The sequence below is a fragment of the Tenrec ecaudatus genome, chromosome 4, assembly GCF_050624435.1.
Source record: "Tenrec ecaudatus isolate mTenEca1 chromosome 4, mTenEca1.hap1, whole genome shotgun sequence".
Classification (NCBI taxonomy): domain Eukaryota; kingdom Metazoa; phylum Chordata; class Mammalia; order Afrosoricida; family Tenrecidae; genus Tenrec; species Tenrec ecaudatus.
Window position 1 is genome coordinate 14,348,595 of NC_134533.1, and position 25,861 is coordinate 14,374,455.

At 48.3% G+C, this 25,861-nt stretch overlaps 1 protein-coding gene across 1 annotated transcript in view; it reads left to right on the plus strand.

Annotated features, from left to right (window-relative positions):
• The first annotated feature begins 964 nt into the window (after positions 1-964).
• Positions 965-25,861, plus strand: part of OSBP (oxysterol binding protein) — a 38,242-nt gene continuing 13,345 nt past the window's right edge. Inside the window, exons 1-9 of the mRNA XM_075545663.1 lie at positions 965-1,372; positions 10,746-10,954; positions 12,708-12,958; positions 17,823-18,021; positions 18,367-18,469; positions 18,721-18,775; positions 18,956-19,087; positions 24,696-24,941; positions 25,174-25,294. Of these exons, the coding sequence (XP_075401778.1) occupies positions 1,026-1,372; positions 10,746-10,954; positions 12,708-12,958; positions 17,823-18,021; positions 18,367-18,469; positions 18,721-18,775; positions 18,956-19,087; positions 24,696-24,941; positions 25,174-25,294 (1,663 nt within the window). The 5' untranslated portion in view covers positions 965-1,025. The remainder of the gene's footprint in view (positions 1,373-10,745; positions 10,955-12,707; positions 12,959-17,822; positions 18,022-18,366; positions 18,470-18,720; positions 18,776-18,955; positions 19,088-24,695; positions 24,942-25,173; positions 25,295-25,861) is intronic.

Genomic DNA, 25,861 nt, shown 5'->3' on the forward strand with positions numbered 1-25,861 from the left:
TGGTCCGGGTGAATCTGTTCTCACAATAAGGTCAGCAACTCACGGGACAGAATTAGTCGAGGCAGATGACAACCTTGACTCGAGATAAGGGGTCCGGAGCGATAACGGACTGAACAGCACATCATGGAAGAGGGTCGTGGATTCATGAGAAGCCTGGGAAATCCTGCACTCCCTAGGAATTCAAGGTTGCAGTACACAACCCAGCCCTTCAAGGGGACCCAGTCAGCTGTGAACAACCGGGCGGCCAGGCTCGAAAGCAGCTGATTAATTCTCAGATTGGATGCTGGCGGGCACGCCCCCTAGGCACTCTTCCCGAATTTTATTGGCTGCAGCATCCCCTCTCTCATCACGTCTCTTTCATTGGTCAGAATTTCCAAGTTCCAGCTGCCTGGCAAGCATCATCTGCGCCAATAAGTAAGTGACATAAGGTTCCACCAATAAGAAATGAAAGTGAGTCTGTAAAGACGAGGCTTCTTCCCCTTTTCATCCATTGAATCAATACATGGAATAAAAGACTGAGCAACTGATGCTACCTACCAATCCGGAAGGACGGAAGATGATGTTGAGAGGAGGTGACGTGGCAGTGACGGGACCATCAACTAAAATGAGTAGCAGGGGCGACAGCCAATCAACGACCAAACGGGCCGGGCCCTCCGCATTTTCCCTTCCTTCCTGAGCGCCACAGCCCTCAGGAAAGCGCCAATGAGCTTGAGCCGGCGTCTGATTGGCCTGAACGGGGACCAATCACCGGCGCGGAAGGAAGCCGCGTCCCGCCCCGGGCTCTCACAGGCCGCTGTCGAATGCCGGAGCCCAGGGACATACCAATGTCCGACGGGCCCTTCGCAAGTGACACTCGGCGGCTCCAATCCACACCCTCCGTCCATGCGGCCGAGCCCGCCTCCCCGCCGCGGGCCTTGTGGGGCGGGGACGCTGCGCGGCGGCGGCTGAAGCGCTAGCCGTGTGGGGCGCTCCCGGCGGCGGCTCTTGTAGGCGGTTCCGGTCGTGTCTCGGGGCGGCGGCGGCTCATGGCGACGGCGGAGCTGAGGGGAGTGGTGGGACCGGGCCCGGCGGCCATTGCAGCTCCGGGCGGCGGCGCCGGGCCCCCGGTGATGGGAGGTGGCGGCGGCGGCCGCGGAGACGCGGGGCCCGGCTCCGGGGCCACGCCTGGGACGGCGGCCGTGGCGACGGCGGGGGGCCCGGGCCCCGGTGGAGTGGCGGCGGCGGGCCCGGCCCCTGCGCCGCCGGCTGGGGGCTCGGGCGCCGGGGGCTCGGGCTCCGCTCGCGAAGGCTGGCTCTTCAAGTGGACCAATTACATCAAAGGCTACCAGCGGCGGTGGTTCGTGCTGAGCAACGGGCTCCTGAGCTACTACAGGTAACTGCTTCCGGGGCGCAGCTCCCACCTCGCCCCCGCCGGCAGCCGGGACCCCGCCGCCAAGGTCGCCCCAGGCCCACGCTTGTCACTGCGCGGATTGACAGCCCGAGACATGGGCCCAGCTCCCCGAAAGCCAGAGCCCCAGAACTTGCCCAACCATCGGGTTACCCGCCTGATGCCAGCCTTTCCCCTTGCCCCCTTGGGGAAGCACCCACTTTTCGCAGCGGGCACCTAGCAGTTCGTCGGTGCACTGCGTTTTGCTTAGAAGGGCCCTGGGGTCGCTGCTGAAGCGCCCGCACTGTTCGCAGAGCCAAACTCCGAGCGCGCTGCTCCCGGGGAACTTCCAGTGAGAGCCCCACCTCCTCAAGGGCTTTCAGGCCCAGCCCCCCAGGTGCTTCGCAGCCACCAGGCCCAGGTCCACCGTGTGGCGTGGACTCTCTGGGCCCCGCCTTCTGTCCCCAGGACTTGCCCTGGAGATGGGCAGGCAGGCCAGCGTGGCTTTCCTTTCCCGCTCGGCCCTCTTGCCCCGTGGCGATGAGGAAGGGTCCTGTGCACCAACAGTTCTGGGATCGCCCCGGTTAGGAATGATGGAGTGCGTATTTCTCATCAGCGATGTTTCCCTGGAATGTTTCATGGTGACTCACAAGTTGGCCTGATGGTAGCATACAGGGGACCTTTTGGTTTCCCGTGTTACTATAGATAGAGGTAGAGCTATTTGGGGACAAGACATAAATATTGCGAAGGACTGGAGCAGCACAGCTTAGGTGTTCCACAGCGAAGGCCCCCTGCTGACAAATTTCCCACTTACTGACAACACCACCAAGTGATATGCGCCATTTAGTGCGATGTTCACTAGCCCTCACTTAGAAATGATTGAAGCCGTCCCTGTTCACAACATATTTTTCACCATAGTCACTTTGACGAGTTGTATGTACAACTTTGAAATCAGGGGACAGGCCTTTTTTTGCACGATCCCAAAGAAACACACTGCCAATCAATTTGATTCTGACTCATAGTGACCCTTGAAGACAGAGGAGAACTGCCCCACAGGGTTTCCAAGGCTGCACAGTTTTTTTCAGACTGCCGTGGTGGCTGGTGGGTTCAAACGACCAACTTTTCGGTTTGCAGCTGAGTGCTGTAACCACTGCACCACCAGGTTTTATCTTGCACTAAAGTAAGGCCAGGTAAGAACCACCCCTTGTGAGATGTTCAGATGCCTCTTACAGACATACTTAGGGACAGATCTCATTTGTAACCCAGGGACTGCCCTGCAGCATTTCATCAGCTCCCCAACACATGGAATTGGGAGATAATCCCATTTTACTGCTTAGGAAACTGAGAGCCCAGGTAGCTTTCCCAAGGTTCCCCTGAAGTCAGGATTTGAAACCACGTCAGTTGGAACTGGCATACGTTAAAACCCAAGTAAGTGTGACATGAATCGAATGCTATTTATATTATAGCTAATAAGTTTGTCAAGCATGGTTAATGTGGACATTTTACATTAAAAGTACAGAAGTATCCTTTAGCAGAAGACTGCCTACTATAGTAGCATCTCTCACTGAAATCCTGCTAAAGAAATTTTACTTTAAATTTTTGGGTTCAAAATGCTGATGTTAAAAAGCATTTCTTTCCTTAATAAAGTTAGGAGTCTGTGGCTCCAATAGTTGAGGGTATGGAGAGGTGGGTGTTGGAGATTGTTAGGAACACATGCTTGGGGTCTAACTGGGGAAAGTGCCATAAATTACAGACTGACCCCCGTTGCAAACAAGATGTGTTTTAACTGCATCTTTAAGTTTAATTTGTATGTACGTGGAACGGATGCTTAAGGTTCCTACTTTGCCTTACTTGGGTGTAAAAAAAAGACTGGAAGCCTTTATCATGATTTAAAAGCTGTGGGTGCAGCAAGTGAAGGTGGCTGTGAGGAAGGGTTTATTGTCAGTAGGAGTTGGTTCAACTATTTCAAGGGCAGAGTTACATAACACCAAAGGGCAAGTATTGAGTTGTCAGTAAGTGGGATATTCGTGACCTAAGGACTTACCTGTACCCTTTTCTGCTTAACCAAAAAAACTTCCTGCCGTCTAGTCAATTCTGACTCATGGCTACCTTACAGGACAGGGTAAAATGCCCCTGTGGGTTTCCAAGTCTAATTTTCTCCTGAGGAGTGAATGGTGGTTTCATCCTGCTGATCTTGTGCTTAGCAGCCCAGAGTGTAACTGCTATGCCACTAGGGTTCATGCTTCCAAAGCAGAAACTGCTGTTGAGCGCATGCAGATTCAGAGTGACCCTGTGGGACTGTGGCCTTATGGGAGTAGAAAACCCTGTCTTTCTCCCACGGAGTAGCTGGTGGTTTTGAACTGCTGACCTTGTGCTTAGCAGCCCAACAGTGTGTATTAGTTACAGTATTCTGAACTGATCTTAATTATGACCCTTTTTAACTAGTCTTCCAGGACTGCCAGGCCAATGTAACATCCGAAATAGAAAATTTTAGTTTGCTCCAAGGCCCAGTTTTTTTCCACTGTTCTTGTTCATCTATTATCAATTGACTGTCATGCTCATGTTTAGTTGATTTATATCCTGACTTGGCCCATAAGTCAATAGTAGCACCGATGCGTAGTCTCAAAAGTTTATCCAAGTTCTTATCCAGGCCAGCTAATTACTTTGATCCATTAGTACCAGTCTTGTCTTGATGAGTAATTGATCTTTGACATTTGTGTCATATGTGTTACTCTCTCTTCAAGTACTTTTCCAACTTTTAACTTTGTTCTTTTTTAAAATCATTTTATTAGGGACTCGTACAACTCTTATCATAATCCATCCATCCATCCATTGTGTCAAGCACATTTGTACATTTGTTGCCATCATCATTCTCAAAACATTTGCTTTATGCTTGAGCCCTTGTTATCAGCTCCTCAGTTTTCCCCTCCCTTCCCGCTCCCCACTTCCTCATGAACCCTTGATAACATAAATTATTATTATTTTGTCATATTGTACACTCTCTGATGTCTCCCCTTATCTACTTTTTTGTTGTTAATCCCCCAGGGAGGAGGTTATATGTAGATCCTTGTAACTTTTCCACCCTCCTGGTATCACTGCTCTCAGCACTGGTCCTGAAGGGATCCCTGGATGCCCTGTGTTTCCAGTTCCTATCTGTACCAGTGCACACGCTCTGGTCTAGCCAGATTTGTAAGGTAGAATTGGGATCATGATAGTTGGTTGGGGGGGGGGGGGAAGCATTTAGGAACTAGAGGACAGTTGTGTGTTTCATGGTTGCTACACTGCACCCGGACTGGCTCGTCTCCTCACTTTGACCTTTCTGTAAGGGGATGTCCAGTTGCCTACAGATGGGTCTTGGATTCCCCAGTCTGCACTCCACCTCATTCGCAATGATTTGATTTTTTTTTTCTTTGATGCCTGATACCTGATCCCTTCTCGACACCCTGTGATCACACAGGCGGGTGTGCTTCTTCCATGTGGGCTTTGTTACTTCTGAGCTACATGGCCACTTGTTTGCCTTCAAACCTTTAAGACCCCAGACTTAATTTTGTTCTTGAAACAGAAAGTGGTACCTGTCTTGATTACAGATTAAACTTTCACAACATATCAGCCGCATTTTAGGAATATGACCGCCCTTGTTGGCTAAGATGATACCACCCACAAACCATCCAAGCAACAGTATCTAAAGTCATCAAATCTATCCTCAGAGTCAGACAGAAGTACTTCCTGCTAATTGTAACCAAACCAAATTCACTGCCATCAAGTCAAGGCTGACTTATAGCAACCCCCCTAGTGGGTTTCCTTGATTATTTACGGGAGTAGAAAGCCCAGTCTTTGTCCTCTGGAGCTGCTGGTGGTTTTGAACTGGCGACCATGCGGCTCACAGCCCATTGTAACCACTACACCACTAGAGCTCCTGCTAACTAGAGGAGTAATTTATTCTTCCCCGGGAGAGATTTTCCAGTCCTTCATCGCCCCTTAAAGTTTTTTATCCAAGTTGTCATCATCATGCTTTTTCACGTTGTATGCCTTGTTTCAAAATACTGCTTTCTTTTTCATTGAGATCACATACTTCCTAGACCCGTTTCCGCACCAAACATTCTCACTAGTCCTTAACAAGCCACTTTCTTCCTTTTCTTGTTCTGCACTGTTTTATGCACCCAGTTAATCAGATGTCGCTTTATGTAAAATCATGCACAGAATCCACACTTTCCCAGAGCAGGATCATAGTATTAATTTTCTTGGCCAGCTTCTAGAGATTGAATTACTGTTTTGGCTTGCCTTTTCAAGCAAACCTTTCTAGCCAGAAAATATCCCTGTTGTTGATTGAATTATGCCCCTGCAAAATATGTTGTCAATCCTAACATTTGCTAATGGGTCGTCTTTGTTAAGTGAAAGAGACGGGATTGGTGTAGGGCACATTGACTCCGTCTCTTGAGATCTAGCTGACATGTAAACAAGCAAGCCAGGAAGCAGAGGTGAAGGAAGAGCGATGCCAAGCCACATGAAAGTCGCCCAGGAGCAGAAACTCGAGCAGACAAGCACCTTCCTCTAGAGCCAACAAAGCTAGTCTTTCTCTGCTCCCAGAGTTTGTACACTTAGTCCTCTAAACGGTGGGACCCTGTCGTGTTTCTGTTACAGCAGCACCAGATACAGGGAGATAGGATTAGGGTGTTCTTCCAGAGCTGAGCAAGAGAAAGAGAGCCTTCCCCTCCAGCCAGCATCCTGAATTCAGATTTTAGCCTTCTAAAATGTGAAAAAATAAATGTCTGTCTGTTAAAGCCAACCACCTGTGTTACCTCTGTAGCAGCAGCACTAGAAAACTTGAGAATTGTCTACCGAGTGGAGTATTGCTCTAAGAGACAACCTGAAGTGTGGAATTGGTTTTGGATTTGGGTAATGGGTAGAGGCTAGGAGAGTAGTGCCTTCTGGTAAAAGCCGAGATTGCCTTGAAGAAACTCTTGGTAGGATTGTGGACAGCAGAGGCAATCTGGAAAGGCTCCCAAGGAAGCATGGAGTGCTATGGATGAAGACTTGATATCTGCGAGAATGCATAGGGCACCACCAACACAGTGGTGCTTTCAGAGAGAACCGCGAACAGATGATTGTAGTAAAGTGGAGGGAGAGAGATGCTGTTTGTGCAGTGGGAAAGAACTGGTGTGAATTATTTTTAAGTACTTGGAGGGGAGAATTGTAAATGATGGGCTTGATGTCTGGTGGGTGAGATTGCTAAGGAAGCTCTCATAAGGGCCACATGGTTTCTCACCACTCAGAGTAAAATGCAAAGGGGAAAAGGTGGACTTGAAAGTGACCTGTGTAAAATTAAAATGGAAGTTAAAGGTTTGGGGAATTCCACTCCACAAAGAGCATATGTCCCAGGATGTTCATCAAGGAATCAAGGACGGGACTTCTGTTTTCTTGTTAAAGAAATTAAGCCTGAGATAGTAGATCTAACCAAATACCACAGCAGAGAACCCAACACCCTATAGATGGAAAAAAAGGGAGAGTTAAAGATTTGCTAAAATCCCAAAGTCTGGAATTCTACAGGCAGGAATCTATTGTCTGTAAGAAGAGAATAGGCCCATCCCTGGATTGGCAAGAGATCTGTTGGAAATGTTGGAAGGAACGCCTGAAGGAGAGCCTTCTTGTTTCCAGTGGGCAGGGCCATGGTCTCTTAGATCTCAAATGGTGGGGCCCCAGCCTTGTAGGCTTCAAAGTCTGATCTTAAACTACTTGGCTCCACAGACCAGGCTGCTCCTACAGTGCACCTGTGGGATAGGGCCGCCACCCAAAGCTGAGGGGCAGAAGAATGCGCTTAGGAGAATGGGCCGGCCAGGAGCTGAACTGCCATCTCAGAGGGCCTGAAATACAGAACTGTGGCCCAGGACCAAGAAAACCACCTGAGATTCATAGGGCAAACCCATCACCCAGAGTCCAGAGAGCAGGGCCATTGTCTAGACAATCTCAGAGAAGAAGGAATTATTTTTAGGCTTTGAGACCTAATGTAAACCTGCCTGGGTTCAGATTTGCTTTATGCCTGTTATTCCTTCTTCCCACCACTTTCTCCCATTTGTGTTGCAAGTGCCTATGTTGTGTCCATTCCGCCATTGTACTTTGGAAACAGATAACTTGTGGTCTAGATTTCATAGTTTCACAGATGAGGAGTTTTACTCCAGGATGGATTACGAAGAGTAACCTGTCCCCCCCATCTCCCCCAAAGAGGAATTTTTTTTTCTTTTACAAAACAACCTTATCCATTACACTTAGTACATTTGTCAAATCTGTGATATCATTCTTGGAAACATTTTTTCATACTCAGCTGTTTGGATGGCTGACAGCACCTCCCTCGTTTTTTTCTTCACCTCTTCTGTGTCTTCACATTGTTATCCTTTCATGTCCCTCTGCACTTGCAAAAGCATAAAGGAGTCGGGAATGGAGCTAGGTCAGGTGAGTAAAGTGCGTGGGGCAAGGGAGGCATGCTGTTTTTTGTGCCCCAAACTGGTGCACTGAGATAACTGTGAGCAGGTGCATTGTCGGAGTGGCAAAACCAGTCCCCCATCTACCACAAATTAGGCCTATTTTTTGTTGCACACGGTTAGGAAGTCTTTCAGAACCTCTAAATAGAAACTTTACAGTCTGAGCTGGTGGAACAAACTCCAAATGCACTATAAGCAGACATTTTCATCCCCTCGGGAACTTGACAGACATCTGGAATAAGGTTGGTCATCAATCAGCCTTTCACCTTCTTTGAAATGAGAAAGCCTCTCTTAACGTACACTTAAGTTTTTCCCACAGTGCTGTCCTTGTAAGCTGTGTTCAGCATCACAATAGTTTCTGTGGCATTTTTTCTGAGCAGGAAACAGAATTTCACAGCTGCATACTGTTCTCTTAAATGAGCCATCACAAAAAATGAGGTTCAAGCGAAACTGCTTTTACGAAAAAAATTCAGTGACCAGAGAGAACCTTCCCTGGTGACGCCACTGGGTGCACTAAGAGTGAGTTGCTGGATACTCATCTACTTGGGAAAAAAACTCTGCACCACCTAGCTCAATGTCGGGTGTTTTTTTTTTTTTTGGTAACTCCTCATTCACTTAAAAGTTTTGCACACAGTGGATTGAGATACCTCAGAAGATGAGATTTTGGACCTAGAGTTGATTTAAGAGTGGGGTATGATATTGTGACAAGGGTACATGTGGTCAGGGCATGAGTTGGGGGCACAGGATAGACTGTTATGGATTTAATCAAAATATGTTGTAACTCCTAACCTCTCTATTTGTAGCATAATCCCATTTGGAACTGAGTTGTCTTTGTTTTGTTAATGAGCTAGGACTTGAGTAGTGTGTACCTTGAATTCACTCTCTTTTCCGATATAAAAGAGTTAAGTTAAGCAAGCCTGGAAGCAGAGGTGGAGGAAGAGCGATGGCAAGCTACTTGAAGATTGCCGAGGAACAGAGGCCCACACGAGACAAGCACCTTCCTCCAGAAGCAACGGGAGAGAAGAGAAACTTCTCCTGGAACCAGTTTTCTGTATTTGGATGTTCAGCCTACTAAACTTGGAGGAAATTAATTTCTCGTTCTTACAGCCACCCACTTGTGGTATTTCTATTGTGGCACCCCTAGATAACCACCTAATTCTCAGAGGCCTAGAACACCCATCTCATTATATACTAAGAGCCCTATCTCTTCCACTTGTATATTGATCATATATTGTAACCTCTGGTAAATCTGCCCAAACCCAACACCTCTGAGGGCAAGCCTGCCTTACTCTCAGGGTCCTTTGGTGGTCCTTCCTTCATGAAATTGATCCAGGAAGAAGTCGTTCCCAGGGAGTTGGAGTCTCGGGCCCACAAGGCAGAGTGTGGGGGAGAGTTCAGCTAATACCTTGGGAGTAGAAAGCCTGGGTGAGCCGGGCCGCCAGCTGTGCGTCTGTCATTTGGCCTGTATTATTCATGATGTAACTGAAACAGGCCTCGGGGTGGGAAGTGAGAGCAGGAAAAAGACTGGGAGTCGTGTTACAGTGCGGCAGGTGCAGAGGATGGAAAATGGCCCTGTTGGTGGAGACCCCCCGGCTATGCCATACTGCTTGTTTGTACATTCACAGCAGATGCCCAGTGTCAAGTGGAAAATCAAACTGCCGCCACTCTGTCTTCCCAAACAGTAAACAGACTTTCAAACACCGAAGCCTCGCTCCTGGAGCCAGGGTGTGTGTCAAGTCTGTCATGCAGGAATTCTGGACCTGCCAGGTGTGTTTGGCTCCTGTGAAAGGGGGAGTGGCAGTGCTTTGTGCTGTGGCAGTAGGCAGAGGACTTTGACCTTCTTATGTTCCCAGCTGGTCTGGAGAAAAGTGCAGCCCCAGCCATGACCAGCAGGCCACAGGGAAATGAGTGTGCATCCTATCTCCGACCCCACCATTGTGCTAAGAGCTTGATGTTTTGTGAGAAGGGACTTACAGCTTGTTGCCACCAAGGAGTGCCGTAAAGTTCAAAAGTTAGTGTATGAATAGAACTGTCAGTAGAGGTGGAGAATATTTTTACACCCAGTCCTCCGAGAACAGACCGCTGAATCCCAGCTAGCTATTAATAGGATGGCTTAGCAGTCCCCACCGATAGAGGTCAGTGGACCGTCGGAAACCCTATTCCAGAAAGATGATACCACCTGGTGATTCTTTTCTACTTAGTCTTGGTTGACTCCCTCAGACGCATTCCTAGTTGAGGTCCTTCTTCATAGCACTTGCACTGTAGCCAGTGTTCAGTACTCCCGGCGCCTCAGTGTGCTTTACTACACTCTGGCCGCATCATCTCAGCCTCCGGCAACCGTCCTCACCCAGCTCGAGTGAGTGCTCAGTTACAGTGAGGGAGCGATGGTGCTTCAGCACACAGAAGTATTCTAGTAGGGAATGAGGCACCTCACTAGGCCATTTGTTGTATGAGTTTGTAAAGCACTTTGAAATTCTAACCTACTCTGTTAAAAAGAGAAAAAGCAACTTCCTGCCTGCAGAAGGGCACGAGGGTGCTTTGGGGTGATGGAAATGTTCTACGCGGGGCTGTGGCCGTGGTTACACAGTTGGGTGTGTTGTGGAACGTCACTGAGTGGCGCATTTAAGATTGGTGAACTAGTTTGCGTACTACCCCGGTAAAGCCAGTTTCAAAAAAGAAATGCCAAGAGCAACGGCAGGGCAATGGCATCCTCCTCTGAAGATTGGAAGGAAAGCCCTGCTGGCTGCTGCTTGAGGTTTAGGGAGCCTCCACTCCATCTTGCTGATCCCAAAGGCCTTTCCATGGGTTTAGAGTTATTTAAAGAATTGGAATGCGCTGCAAGACAAACCATCGCCAGCCTTTGCCATCCCCTGACGTGCCCTGTCTCGGTCTTGCTGTTGCAGGTCAAAGGCAGAAATGAGGCACACCTGCCGAGGGACCATCAACCTCGCCACAGCCAACATCACGGTGGAGGACTCTTGCAACTTCATCATTTCCAATGGCGGGGCACAGACCTACCACCTGAAGGCTAGCTCAGAGGTGGAGCGGCAGCGCTGGGTGACAGCCCTGGAGCTGGCCAAGGCCAAGGCTGTGAAGATGTTGGCAGAATCAGGTAGGACACAAAAGACACCTTGCCAAGAGAGCTTTCTAGGGCCCTTTTTTGGGTCATGTCTCATTTTGGTCCTCTGTGTGTTCTATTTTGATTACTGCCCATCTCCTAGGTAGCTTGGGCTTTTATTCCTCGAGCAGTATGTCTTCTAGAGAAGTGATTTTCACCCAGTGCGCCCCCCCCCCGCCCCGCCCCAGGCACATTAGTCAGTGTGTGGAGACACTTTTGGTTATCACAGCTTTGTGTGGATAAGGCGTTGTCAGCTTTATTGGCTTCTAGTGAGTAGAGACCAAGGATGCTGCTAAACCACCTACAAGGTACAGGCAGCCAAGAATTAGCTGCCCCAAATATCTGGAGGGCTGACACTGCGGACTTCTTATCCTGGAGGTGTAATACCTGTGCTTTTCTTTGTTGTACCAGTTGACTAGTTAGTGTAAAGTGGAGAAATAACTTTTTGTCGTAGTTCAGTCTTAGGACTATTTGAGAACGTATTCTCTGTTCGCAGTTTCGTCTTTTCTCTTGATACCTTTCTTAGCCATCTGTTAGTTAAGTGGAAACTGCCGTCTTGCTGGTGGCGGTGTGGTGTGTGTCCTCAAGCGGAATCCAACACACGATAGGGCAGAGTAGAACTGCCCCACGAGGCTTTCCAGACCTGTCTTTATGACAGTAGGTGACTGGGTCTTTTCTTCTGTGGTGCCACTGGTAGGTTTGAACTGTTGACCTCTTAGTTAGCAGCTGGGCACTTAACACCAGGCTCCTTAGCAGTCGTGGTGGTCTGCCCCAATTGAATGTGGTGCTTTCTGTGGAGAAAAACAACGTCATTTTGCCATGTTCACGTCTTCAGTGGTCAGAAAATGACAGCTATGCCCTGATGGTACTTGTACTGAGTCTGTTCACATACAGCTTTGTTTTGTTTGTGTATTATCCCTGTCATTTCCCATACGTTAACATCTAGTAAGCAAAACAAAGGAAAAAAACCTACTTTGTAAATTATTCTGTAGCGAGTGCTATTTTGCCTGTCATCCCACCTTGCCGTGTAGCAAAGAGGGCAGGTCTCTGGTTATTTCTTGTGTTTGGGTTTTCATGCTGGTGTTAGCTCTCCCCAAGGAAGTGGCACTGCTGGAAAAGCACTTTGCAGTTACAGAGTGCTGGGTACAAAGCCAGTAGTGAGAGCTGCAACTTAGCTGCTCTTCCTGACTAGCATCGCAAACAGATGAGCGGAAGACCCTGGGCTGCTTTCATGGTGGCGTCAGTGTCAGACGTTCCTGAGCTCTCCTCTGGGTGAGATGTGCATCAGCAGGCCATGGAGTGGTATGGCCTTTGTCTGCAAACGCTAGATCGAGATTCTCAACTCACTTCATATAGGACCCACAAGACCCCCAGCAATTTGTGAAAACCGTTATTTAGGACTAGAGTGGGACTGTCACGGTGGAGGCAAAAAGTTCAATACTTCATTTCCAGGACCTTTCAGCCTCTCCCTCTTGTGCTCTAGGTCAGTGGTTCTTAAGCTTTAGTGTGCTTCAGAACCCCTTGGGCAGCTGGTTAGAGACGTGGGTTCCTGGACCTTACCTCACCTCACACTGTTGAAGCTGTCTCTGGGGATCGACCCCGAGACTGTAGCATTCAGAAGGCCCGCAGGTGTTTCTGATGGTCTGGAATCTCCTGCGACTTGCAAGCCTGCTCAGTCAGAAAGCACAGCAGCGTTGGGCGGTCCAGCCTGGCTCAGTGCCGCTCCCTCGCCTTTTCACCCTTGCAGATGAGTCAGGAGATGAAGAGTCTGTCTCGCAAACTGACAAGACTGAGCTGCAGAATACCCTCCGGACCCTGTCCAGCAAAGTGGAGGACCTGAGCACGTGCAATGACTTGATAGCCAAGCACGGCACAGCCCTGCAGCGCTCCCTCAGTGAGCTGGAGGCCCTGAAGCTGCCCGCCGAGAGCAACGAGAAGATCAAACAGGTCAATGAGCGGGCCACCCTCTTCAGGATAACGTCCAATGCCATGATTAATGTAAGTGACCTCTTTGTTTCTTTCCCTCTCGGACATGTGGCTCTGCCCAAGTCCCCGAAAAATGGTAAACAGGCAAAGCACAGAACGTTCGGCCCTGCTTCACTGCTCCGGGGACTGAAGTTACAGTGTTGGTGGCCTGAATTAGAACAGGTTGCACCGATAAAACGGCTCCCATGCTGTGCTCAGGTGGTGAGGAGTACAGCTCCGTGGAGCTAGTGCTCCCTTGCTCCAGCCAGGAAGTGAGTTAGTGGTCCAGAGTTCTAGCTCTGCCCCTACAGCCCACAGGTCGACTGGTGGCGATGCTCCTTGAGGCCCTAACTTCGCTGGGTGGTGGCGATTTTCATTCTCACTTTAATTGCTAGGTCTAAAGGATTTCCGGGGGTCCTTTCACCTTAGCTCCTTTCAGCTTGAAGTTGGAGTGTTTGTTACCGCCACCATGCTAATCTTGCCTTGCAGCGTGGGAGTGAGTGGTACATTGAGTACCAGTAAGAGCCTTTTGCTACTAGCTAATCCCATGTTCTGGTCTTTGGATTTAAAGAGGGAGCCAAAGCTCCCACTTCCTTGACTCCTGCCTTGTTGAAACCCTTGAGTGGCTCGGGTAGGAGACTCCAGGTAAGTGTGATAGGCTACGGCAATATTGGCGTGTTTCAGGTGGGGAGATAAGTAGGAAATGAACACGTGGCTTAAACCTGCTAGTTTTCCTCAGCCAGTGGCTGGTTCTCACCAGGCAGGTTGTTTCAGCTGGTGTCCACATAGAAACATTAGGAGGGATTTCATGAGCAAGTGAGAAGAGTATTCTGTGGAAAAGGGCTTATGCCGCGCCCCCCCCTTTTTCATGTTTAATTAAATGGGATAAAATTACCTTACTAGGGTCAGATTTTCCCTTGCTTAGCAAGTGATAATAAGACTTCTGCCTACAGCGAATTTAATTCACATGCTTCCTACAGATCAAAGGACTTTTCTTGGGAAAGTCTAGTCTCTGTTAACCCTTTTGTTCCTTGAAAGAAGGCTGTGATCAGCTTTCTTTTTCATGGTGTTGAGCACTTTCATGCAAGGTAGAAAGAAAACACAATTTTCTCCGCTTTCTAGTGAGAAAGGATTGCAGGAAGAGTCGGGTTCACCTCCCAGCATCACTCAGCAGTCCTCAGTGAGGCTCGGGTGTCCGATGTCATGGTGCACTTTCAGCAAATTGCCCCGCTGCTTCTTAGGGAGCACGTGCCTGGCTTTATGATTATTATTATTATTATTATTTTTAACACGCCTGCTTTTCTAACTCTTTGTGACCAGTCATAAAGGCTAGGCAATCAGCAACTATAGATGCTCTTGGAATACAAGAGCTTAAGAACCAACAATTACGTATTCATGTTACTTTTTGTCCATGTCAATCCCTCCCCCCCCCAGTGTAAAAATTTGCTGAACAAAACACCTGTTGAAAATGCATTCCTCAAAAAAAAAAAAAGAAAGAAAATGCATTCCTCTTTCTTCTTCGAGGGAAGAGGGGGCTTCTCCCAAGGGCCTAACTCTGCAGTGTTGGGTTTAAAGGGAGTGAGCCCTTTGAAGTCAGAGAAGTCCTGTTCTCACCTCCTGTTTGGTGCAGCCTGTGTCCTTTCATAGGTGGCTATTGCTTGAAGAGTGTTTCCTGTGCCAGGGTTGTTGCCTTTGAACTTCCAAGGTGATGCAGGCAGGCAAGGCCTTAAGGGTAATGTGCATCCTAAACATGAGCATCACTTGGGAGAACTAGTCTGAGATGGAAGGGAAAGAGACCTGGATAAGTAAAACACTACAAAGGAAAACCAGGGTAGGGGAGACGATAAAGGGGAGCTGATAGCAAAGAGTTCAAGAACAAAAAAATGTTTCGAAACTGACGGTGGTAGCAATGATAACATTATGCTTGATCTAGCAGGATTATGGATTGTTATATTATCTGTAAGAGCTCCCAATAAAATGATTAATAAAAAAAAGCAAAACCAACAAAATAGGAAGTCTCTCACTTCCTGAAGTAAAAACCTGCTTCACAGCCACTGTAGTCAAAACAGCCTGGTGCTGGCACAATGACAGACACAGCGCCCAGTGGAGCAGAACTGAGAATCTGTGGTCCTTGCCCTTATGGTCAGCTGATCTCTGACAAAGGGATGAACGCTGTAAAATGGGGTGTGGAGAGTCTTTTGAAAACTGGTCCTGACAAAATTGAATATCCATTTGCAGAAGAATGAAGCATGACCCTTACTTTGCACCATACACAAAACTAACTCAAGATGAATCAAAGACCTAAAGAGTAGAACCTGAACCTGTAGATGATGAAAGTAAAAACAGGGCAAACGTGTGGGCCCTAATTTATCGTGTACATAGTTGATCAGACAAAACTTGACGATGCCCGCCCAGCAGAAGTTAATCTAGACAGACCTTCTGAAAATGAGAGATCTGGTGTATCAGACAGCTTCTGCAAAAGAGCGAAAAGAGAACTTACAGCCGGGGACAGCATTGTTGGCAATGACATATTTGACAAGGGCTTAAGCTCTAAGATGCACAGAAAACTGTAACACCTCAACAACAACAAAGGCAAACCAATCGAATTACAAATGAGCACCGAAGCTCACAGTGGGCCGCAGCTAGGAAAAATGACGTCTGAAGGAAGGAAACATTTCATTCACTATCCTGATGTGCTTAGGAGAGTGCTTTTCTTACTACCAGAGTACTCTAAAGTGGGGGTGCACTCTCAGTGGCACCCTTCCCTACGTCGCCAATCGCTAATAAGCACAGACTGTGTTCTGGGATAAGCAGTGGCTGCTCACCGCAGGTTGGCAGTCAAACCCACGAGCTCAGTGGTTCTCAGCCTGTGCGTCGCTATGCCTTTCAGGGTCGACGGACCCTTTCGCAGGGGTCATCCGATTCATAACAGGAGCAAAATGACAGTTAGGACGTAGCAATGAAAATAGTTTTATGGTTGGGGGGGTCACCACAACATGAGAAACTACGAAAGGGTCGCGGCATGAGGAAGGTTGAGAACCACTGCACTAGCTGCTGTGAGGGACAGTGTTGAGGCTGTCTGCTCCCATAAAAGATTTAGTCTTGGAAACTCCAAGGAGTAGTCCCCTTAACGGCCACCATGCGTTGGAATTGATTCAGTGGCGATGTTTTGGTTTGTTTTGATTTATGTTCTAGGTAAGAAGGCTGTCACCGTGGTTAAATACTCAACTACGATGGAGAGGTTGGTGCTTCATGCCCAGCAGCTGCTCCTTGGAAGAAAAATGTGACAGTCGTCTTCCAGAAAGATTTGTAGTCTTGGAAACCCTGTGCTCTGACCTATGAAGCTGACTCAGGGGCATTGAGTTGATTTGGATTTTAGGCTCAAGGCTAAGGGGATATAAGGTAAATGGGGACAGGTTCTTAGGGCGATTTCTATTTAATGAGGGGAGAAAGGTGAACTGGTTATTATGGAGTGCACTCAGTAAGGTGACCGAACGTCCCACGTTTGGAAGGACAGTCCCGATTTTCAACAATTTTTCCCGCGTCCCACGGTGTTTTAAAAAAGTCCTGATTTTTGGAAAGACTGCACAACAAGCTAGGGTATACGGTTTTCGGCTGCCATGTGGCTATTTCGCCAGGATATGAGTTTTATCAGTGGTGTCCCACTTTACCCATGTTAAAATCTGATCACCTAGCGCCATGATCGAGGTGAACGTAGGTTGCTCTGCTAGCACACTGAAGCTCTGCAGCTGGGATGAGGCGGATTGTAAGCAGGTAAAACCTCAACCGAATTCTGCGAGACCGAGGAGAGTCATATTGCAGAAAGGCAGTCCAGTCCCAACTGTATAACCAGGGGCAGCCTGCTTTCTCTGACCGTGATTCTTATCCGTAAACAGCATGATAGTAGTAGTATCCTCACAAGGTTGCTGAGACCAGCCACGAGACTGCCTCAAGTGGTGTAAAGTAGAAGCCAGTGGAAAATGCTGCAGAAATGTAGAGAAGAGGCTGACTGCTCCAGACTGGGGGGCGGTGCCACGGAAGAAGTACCATTTGCTACAGGTCTTGAAGAATGAAGACGACTAGGCCAAGCAGAGGGAACTCTCGGCAGTGGAAAAGCATATGCTAAGGAAGATAGTCTCGAGAGAAACCTGTGGGTCCATCATAGTGATGGACGGCTCATTGTAGCGCCACTGCAGGGTGCAGGGGTCGGCATGGCTGGAGCGGAGGCCGGTGTGCAGGTTCTGGCCATACTGTGAAGGGCCTTTTATACCTATAATCAGTATTTCTAGTTTGGCACTAGTATCAGTGAAAGGTCACTTAGAGGACTGATCTGAACAGATTAATCCTTTTCTCTAGAGCCCTGAGGTCCTCAGGCAAATCTTTTGTTTCTCTTGGTAACCAAGAATTATCACACTAAATATATTCATGTTTAGCCCTTCTCAGTGCAAAAGTCTCTGTTCTCAGTGTCAAAATTCAGTTTTAGGTTACTCAAAACTTGCCCAATGAAGTCAGGGGTAGAGCATAGATTTCAGTTCAGTCCAGCCTTGGTTGGAATCCATCGTTCCAGGCATTTTCCCTCTGGCTTGGTGTGTGGTTCGCAGACTTGCCCCAGGTGTTGCTGCCACACATACTTTGTCTAGGTTTACTGCTCACTTGGTATTCGTTTCGTTTGTCTGACCAGGAAAATGTGAAAGGACCATGACAACCGTGTGCTCGTTCTGGGTTTGACCTTGCTTGTAGCTCAGAGTTGGCTGTCACCGACACTGTGGCGTAACAAGCAAAAGCCTTCCATTTCCAGTGGACGTTCCCAGAATAATATTATTTAACAGTGACATGGCCTGAGGGAAATCTGATGAGTTGAGTGGCAGTGACACATCTCTCTGCTTTCCCCAAACAGGCCTGCCGAGACTTCCTCATGTTAGCCCAGACCCATAGCAAAAAATGGCAGAAGTCACTACAATATGAAAGAGACCAGCGTATCCGACTGGAAGAGACCCTAGAGCAACTGGCTAAGCAGCACAACCACCTGGAGAGGGCCTTCCGGGGCGCCACTGTGCTGCCAGCCAACACTCCTGGCAGCACAGGTTCCGGCAAAGGTGAGAGATGTACTTAGTTCCTCGGTGGCTAGTTCTGATATGACCAGGTGGTTTTCTGTGCCGGCCAGAGTGGGTCCCGACTCACTCATAGTCACTCCTTAGCACAGGGTCCCCGAGGCTCTCAGTCTTTATGAAGGCCTAGTCTTTCTCCGGTAGGGACCGGGGAGTTTGAGCCACCAGCCTTTCGGTGAGTTGCCCCTTTGGAATGAGGGACGTCGGTCCACTGGAATTGGAGCAGTTGATTTCTCTTGGCTTTTCCATTCTCTCTTCCATTTGTTGCAATGTTCGTGCCAGACGTGTGGTAAACATCATCGACGTAAATGAACGAGGCTTCTCTCCTTGTAGATCAGTGCTGCTCCGGCAAAGGAGACATGAGTGATGAGGATGAAGAGATTGAATTTTTTGATGCTTTTGATATCATCACCATGCCTGAAAATTTGGGCCACAAGTAAGTTACCTTTGACTCCTGAGGAAAGTACGCACACCTGCCCCTCACAAAGTTACTTAGTGGGGGTGTCACTGCCCTTGTCAGTGTTGGCCACGATGAAGGGGGCCGTCTTCCTTCTGAGTGTTGTCCTGTGGCCATCCTTTAGTACAGGCGTGTGCCCTGGGCTTGGCATTCTGCTTTGTAAAGAAATGTAGAGCCGACTCTCTAGTCCGATCTTTGTTCTCATTCTCCTGCATCTCCCCTTCACGCAGACGAACTGGCAGCAACATCAGTGGCGCCAGCAGCGACATCAGCCTTGATGAACAGGTAGTTCTCCTGTGGGAGTTGCCAGGGGCGGGGGACTTGCCGTATGTGATGTCAAAGGATTTGCTTGTAAAGAGCTAAGGCAGAAAGCCAGTCTTTTTTAGTCCAGGCGAAGGAAAAGGTTGTAAACACTGTGTTTGCTCTCCATCCTGGGTGACTGGATGACTTTGTTTTCATCCTCAGTACAAGCATCCTCTGGAGGAGACCAAGAAGGAGAAAAGAACCAGAATCCCATACAAGCCAAACTACAGCCTCAACTTGTGGAGCATCATGAAGAACTGCATTGGAAAAGAACTCTCCAAGATCCCCATGCCGGTGAGCTTGCTGGGGCCTGCGCTGGTGCCTGGTGGTCTTCTCCAGCTGCAGTGGGAAGAGTGCTATGCGGTGCCTTCTCCCCTGACAGTTGTAAACTATCCCTTCAAGTTAGCTACTGTCGTTTTCCCTTTGCATCTGGTGTCTCCACATCACCTGGAATCGGGTGCATTTGTTCATAACAGTTGTGGAAGAGCAAATTGGCTATGCTTGGTGTGCAAAGAGCCTAAAAATATAAGTGAGGCTAGGCTCCTGTAGTTTATAGAATCTAGCTTAAAGGAAACACATGAAAGGACGTAAAAAAACATGGTCTTCGAATTTCTTAACCTGGGCCTGCCCTCGTGGGTCTGAGGATGGTCCCAATGGGTTCAGGACTAGGTTTGCTCCACCCTTCCGTCCTGTGGCCCATCCCGGGAGTTTGGCTTCAGGCCCTCCCAGGCATCCGGTTGTCTTCCCTGTTTGAACTTGTTACCTGCTTTCGCACCTGCCATGGCCGCTTTTCTGCTGCTTTGGCGGCTACCACCCTTTCCTTTGGAATTCATCCAACACGTCGTCTCCTTCAGTCAAGTGTCTGGTCAGGGTGAGACGTCTCCCGGCTGTACTCCAACAAGTTCCATTGTTTCCCTCTGGCCAGTGTGTGTCACTTGCTCCTTCTTTTCCAAAACCTTTATGAGTGCCTATTGTCTGCCCGGAGCCTTAGTGGCTCCTGAGACAGGCATTGAGCTGATAGCTTCAAGGTCGGTGGTTCAAACCCACTAGCTGAGACTGGCTTCCCCTGTGAAGAGTTATAATTTCAGAAACCCAAAAGAGCATGCCTTCTTTGTCCTTGAGGGGTTCTATGAGTTTGGGTTGACTTGATGGCACTAGGCTTGGTTTATTGCTTGCCTGGTGTTGTGTTCCTGTTAGGTGTAAGTTCATTTCCAAGGAAGAGAGTCAAGCATTCCTCTATACCAAAGGTCAACTAATTCTAGCCCTTAGGCTAACTCTGGCTGCCATCTGTACAGTGTCCAAGCCAAGAATGGATTTTATCTTTTTATTTATTTATTTATAAAACATTTTATTAGGGACTCATACAACTCTTATCACAATCCATACATACATCAATTGTGTAAAGCACATCTGTACATGCTTTGCCCTCATCATTTTCAAAGCATTTGCTTTCCACTTAAGCCCTTTGCATCAGGTCCTCTTTTTTTCCCCTCCCTCCCCGTTACCCCCTCCCTCATGAGCCCTTGATTATTTATAAGTTATTATTTTGTCATATCTTGCCCTGTCTGACGTCTCCCTTCACCCCCTTTTCTGTTGTCCGTCCCCCAGGGAGGAGGTCACATGTAGATCCTTATAATCGGTTGGATTTTACCTTTTTAAAAGGTTGAGTGCTGATTGTACAATTCCTCTTGATATAATTGAACGATTGAACTATTCAGTGGTATGATATGTGAATTGTGTGCCAATAAAACTGTTGGGGCTGGAGGAAGGTTGAAAAATATCAAAAGGATAATGTTTTGTGACACAGGAAAGTTACATGGAACTGAGATGTTCGTGCCAGTAGACTTTTCTTGGAATACCAGGCTCCAAACAAATCTCACTGTCATCCAGTTGACTTCAACTCACAGTGATCCACTAGGATAGAGTAGACCTGCCTTTGTGGATTTTCAAGACTCTTCAGATCTGAGAGCAGACACCTCAGTGCTCTCCCTGGGAGCCGCTGGCGGGCTTGCGCTTGTGGTTAGCATTGTCAGCAACTCAATGTGCAGCTCACTGTGACTGTGACTACTTGAGGCCTGTTGGTGTAGTGGTTCCATATTGGGCTGCTAGCCACATGGTCTCAGCAATTCGAAACCACCAGCCACTTCTCAGAATAAAGGTGGGACTTTCAACTCCTGTAAAAGAACTACAGTCTCAGAAACCCACCAGGGCAGTTCTACCCTGCGGTAGAACTCATGGTAGGGTCGCCATGAGTCAGAATTGAATTGAGGGTAGTGAGTTTGTTTTTTCTGGCTCTGTTAGTCCTGCAGTGGCCGAGTTTAGTAGTTCTGATGGAGCCCATTTGGCCCCGAAAGCTTAAGTACAGTGTTTGCTGGCAAGCAAATGGGCCTCACATCAGGGTGTCCTTCCAGTCAGCAGGAAGAAGGGCCAGAAGAAACGAAGAAGGGCGAGTAAACCATCTCTACTTCCTTCTCTTTAGCCAGATCACCGTTATGTGGCCCCAGCTAGCTGGAGGAGAGACTAGAAATGGTAAAGTCTTGTTCCATGTTGACTGTTCTGTTGTAAACGAAAGGAACCCTGGTGCTTGGCTGCTCAGTGGGAGAAAGATGTGGCAGGCTGCCTCTGGGAAGACAGCTTTGGGGCGATTCTCCATGAGTTACTATGAGTTGGAATTACGTAGACAGTGGCTTGGTTTTGTTTATTGTAAAATAATGCATAGCAGGGAGTAGCTAGTAGGCTCTGCCCATGGTGAGGGGGAGGGGCATAGCATGCAAAAACATAGCCTTTTTCCTGCCTCTTGGAGCGTATGGACCGCAGTAGTTAGTTGCTCCTTCTCAGTGTAGTTTCTGGGCAGGGATTATGTCTTCGTGGCCTTGCTAGCCTTGGTGCTTAGCCCAGTGCCCAGCACCGATAGGCTGTTCGGCAAGGTGTGCATGCATTTGTGGATGGAACTGGATCTTGGAGCGCAACTAGGTTTCTAAATAATTCTTAAACACGTGGGGCTTTTGTTAGAAAACTGTGTGCTGTAAACCAGATAAGGCCATTAGTCTGCACACTGGAGAAATAGGTGGTAATTGGTTCGCCAGGGGCCACAGAGAAAGCTCAGCTCCCCTGGCAGGGGCTTAAGGGAAGTAGGTGAGATGAGGCTAGGAGAGCAGGTCATCGCAGCCTGGGCATGCATTTCCTGTGGAAAATGGGCTTCTGGGTTTAGATCACGTCTCTGTCCCACCCTACCGCTTGTTCCTTGTGTGTTGCCACCGGGAATGTACAAGTGCCGTGCCTGTTGGCCCACAGAACCAGTCCTGCCTCTGCCTGCTCCACATCCCAGGACAGCTGATCCCTCGAGACCGCTTTCAGGCCTCTCCAGCGTCTACTGTCTGTCTGGGCTCTGCTGGAGGGCCATGGAAAGAAGCCCCAGGGTGTGTCTCCCCATAGGCAGTGCTCTGGGAGCAGCTGTGTGGTTCTATTTTCCATTGGACAGCTCTCCCCCCTCCTCTCTCCCCCAGGTTTTAGCTTAATCTGGGTCCTGGCAGCCACCCAACTGCCCTCATCCCAAGGCTCGTCTTTGTCCCTCAAGCCTGCCAATGGTTATGTCTTCCTGCTCTTGCTAGTCTCCAGGTTGTCCTTTGTGACTGCTCCGCTCTCCATCAGCTGCGAACCTAATTGTCTGCAGCTTTTCACTTTCAATTACTCAGATTCATGTGTTTGCCTGTTGGGCTTCTGAGTGAGGAAACAGCAGTCAGAAAAGCGCGGCGCTTGTAGAGAAGCAGAGGTTTCTGGACCATTTAGACGGGAGGGGTGGGGGGTGAGAACAGCCACAGCCCAGTGACCACTCTACTCTCGCTGGAGGCATTGTTGGTGTGTCTAGTGACCCCGATGGCTGGCTCACGACGCCCACCCCTTCCGTTGTCCAAAATGTGAGTGGAAACATGATGGTGATTGAAGGTTCTGCCAATTAGGGATTTGTTGGTGTAATTAATCACTGTGATACTTGGGCTTGAGGTCACTTGTAACGTACAAATACTCCTGGGGATTAGGGTGTGAGCAGCCTGTCACCCCTGGATGTGCCTTTTCCTTCTCATAATGAATGCATTGTCTTTCGTAGAGAAGATTTTGGAGTTCGGTGCAGTCACATAAGAACAGTTGTGACGTTGGTACCGGACCAGGTGATGCTTTATGCTGTCTTCAGAATCCACTCAAGGGAGCTGAACAAGAGTGTTTTGGTTGAAGTAGGAGAGGCTCTTCTTCCCAGGGAATGATCCCAAAGTTGGTCCCGAGGCTCTCTTTCTTGGCTGCTCTCTCAGAAAAAACAGACTCTAAAGTCTGCTTTAGCTTTTAAAATGTTATCAATTCATCGACGCTCGAAAATATTAGCAATGTCTACCTTGGGTTGGTGGGGTTTCAGGTCATTGTTTTCCTTTACACTTTGTTTTTGGAGCTCATTGTGGTGAAAATTAGAAGATTAATATTGTATGGGTGGGGGTGGGACAGTAAATGTTAGGGTAGTGTGTTGCTCAGCAGCAGACTCCAGTATCCCCACAAGGACCCAGACCTTGGGTTACAGCTAGCTCAATGGCAAGTAGCTCAGGAATTTCTGGGTAGAAAGTTGGACAAAAAGTCCACAAGGTGGAGCTTTAGGAAAAAGGAAAATACCAGAACCCTGCAGTGTTTCTAAAGGTCAGTTCTAGGCAATGGAAAGAAAACTTGTTTCCTCCTCAGGCCCGTGGTAGTCAGGCTCGACATCAGATGGACTGTTGATTATACAAGCTGTACCAGTTTGTCTGGGTTCCCAATTGCTTAAATTGTTTCTGTAGAAGTTTATAAAATTACAGAGCCTTTTTAACTTCAGTCAATTTAGAAGCTTTTTTATTTTAAAAAAGAGGCCAGGAGTGTGGTTCACTTCTCTGTGTACACTGTGCTTATCCATAGGGCCTTGGAGCCCTGGTGGTGTAGTGGTTAAGCATTAAGCTGCAGTCCATGTGGTCAGCAGTTCGAAACCACCAGCAGCTCCTTGAGAAAAAGACTAAGCTTTCTACTCCCATAACAGTTACTTTCTACTCTCGGAAACCCCCAGGGTGGGGGTAACTATGAAATCAGCAGTGCGTTGAGAGTTATCCATAGAGGCTGGCACACCTAAGGACCAGGTAAATGTTAGAAGAATAAGTGAAGTCTGGGTGAACATCTTCCCCAGACAGGAACTAGCACCACAAACACACATTTGGCTTCATTCCCTGAGTGGGATTTAACGTTTGGGAGGTGAAAGCCCTCACAGCCTCCTTTCACCCTCATCATGACCATTCCAGGCCCAGAGACCTCCGAGCAGGAACCAGAATCACAGCCGGATGTAGACCTGAATGGAAACGTCACAATCAAGTCCAGGGGTAGAGGCTAGAAATGTAATCTTTTCATTCCTAGACTTAAAATTTGCTACTCTTCATTCATTCCTCCTGCAAGCATTTTAAGTTCCTAATTTCCCTTCTGAGTGTACACATGGTAGAGCCTACTTACTTGTAGTCATTCGTGCAACGCATGTTGACAGTGGTGTCCTATGGGGCAAGTCTTCAGAGGCGCCCGGGAGGCACAGCTCCACCTCACAGTGTGTGACGTCAGGAACTCTGAGGAAGGATTGAGGCTCGGGGAGGCACAGCTCCACCCCACAGTGTGTGATGTCAGGGCCAGAGGACCTGTCTCCTGCTCAGCTGGCAGAAGCCATTGACAGGGGAGAAGGGAGGCGTTGCATGCAAGTGAAATCTTTGAGCTGCTCTGCTGAGTAAAAAAGCCTTTCTTCTGCCTAATTGTTGATTATCTTGCTGTTTCTCGTTTTGATTTTTTTTTAATTAACCTCTCTTATGTAATTGTTTGGGGTAAAGTTTTTACATCTATTCTTTTCTTCTCTGCCCAGGTGAACTTCAATGAGCCCTTATCCATGCTTCAGCGCCTTACTGAGGATCTGGAGTACCACGAGCTGTTAGACCGAGCTGCAACGTGTGAGAACTCTCTGGAACAGCTCTGTTACGTTGCAGCGTTCACCGTGTCCTCCTACTCCACCACTGTGTTCCGTACCAGCAAGCCATTCAACCCGCTCCTTGGGGAGACCTTCGAGCTGGACCGATTGGAGGAGAATGGGTATCGATCCCTCTGTGAGCAGGTAAAGGGGTCAGACACCTTCCTTTTAGAAAAGAGGGGCGCCTTGTTCTGGTTGCTCCTCCTCAACGTGATGTTTGTAGAACTCCCGTCATCCCAGCCGGCCTTCTTTTCCTTCAGGACTTGCTCACGTACGACCTGGCTGTTGTGGGTGTGAATTTTAGGCGTCTTTCGGCAGTTTATAGGTAGTATCTTCTCCTTTTTCCTTCTTGATTCGAACCCCTGATTTCTTCCAGGTGAGCCACCATCCCCCTGCTGCTGCCCACCATGCTGAGTCCAAAAACGGCTGGACATTGCGTCAGGAAATCAAAATCACCAGCAAGTTTCGAGGCAAATACCTCTCCATTATGCCCCTTGGTAAGTTTTGAGGCAAATTCCTCTCCCATAGGTCGCTCTTTGTCAGTGTTGGTGTTTGCTGACGTGATGGAGGAGGCCTAGGAGCCAGGATCCCCGAGGCCTGCTTCAGGCTGAGCCTTACTAGCCCTGTGGCTCTGGGGAGGTCATACAACTTCTTGGTTATCTTTTTTTTTTTTAACAATTTATTGGGGCTCATACAATGCTTATCACAGTTCATACATATACATACATCAATTGTATAAAGCACATCTGTACAGTCTTTGCCCTAATCATTTTTTTCTCCTCTTTTCTTTTTTTACATTTTATTAGGGACTCATACAACTCTTATCACCATCCATACATATACATACATCAATTGTATAAAGCACATCCATATATTCCCTGCCCCAATCATTCTCAAGGCATTTGCTCTCCACTTAAGCCCCTTGCATCAGGTCCTCTTTTTTTTTTTCCCTCCCTCCCCATTCCCCCCTCCCTCATGTGCCCTTGGTAATTTATACATCGTTATTTTGTCATATCTTGTCCTATCCGGAGTCTCCCTTCCCCCCTTCTCTGCTGTCCCTCTCC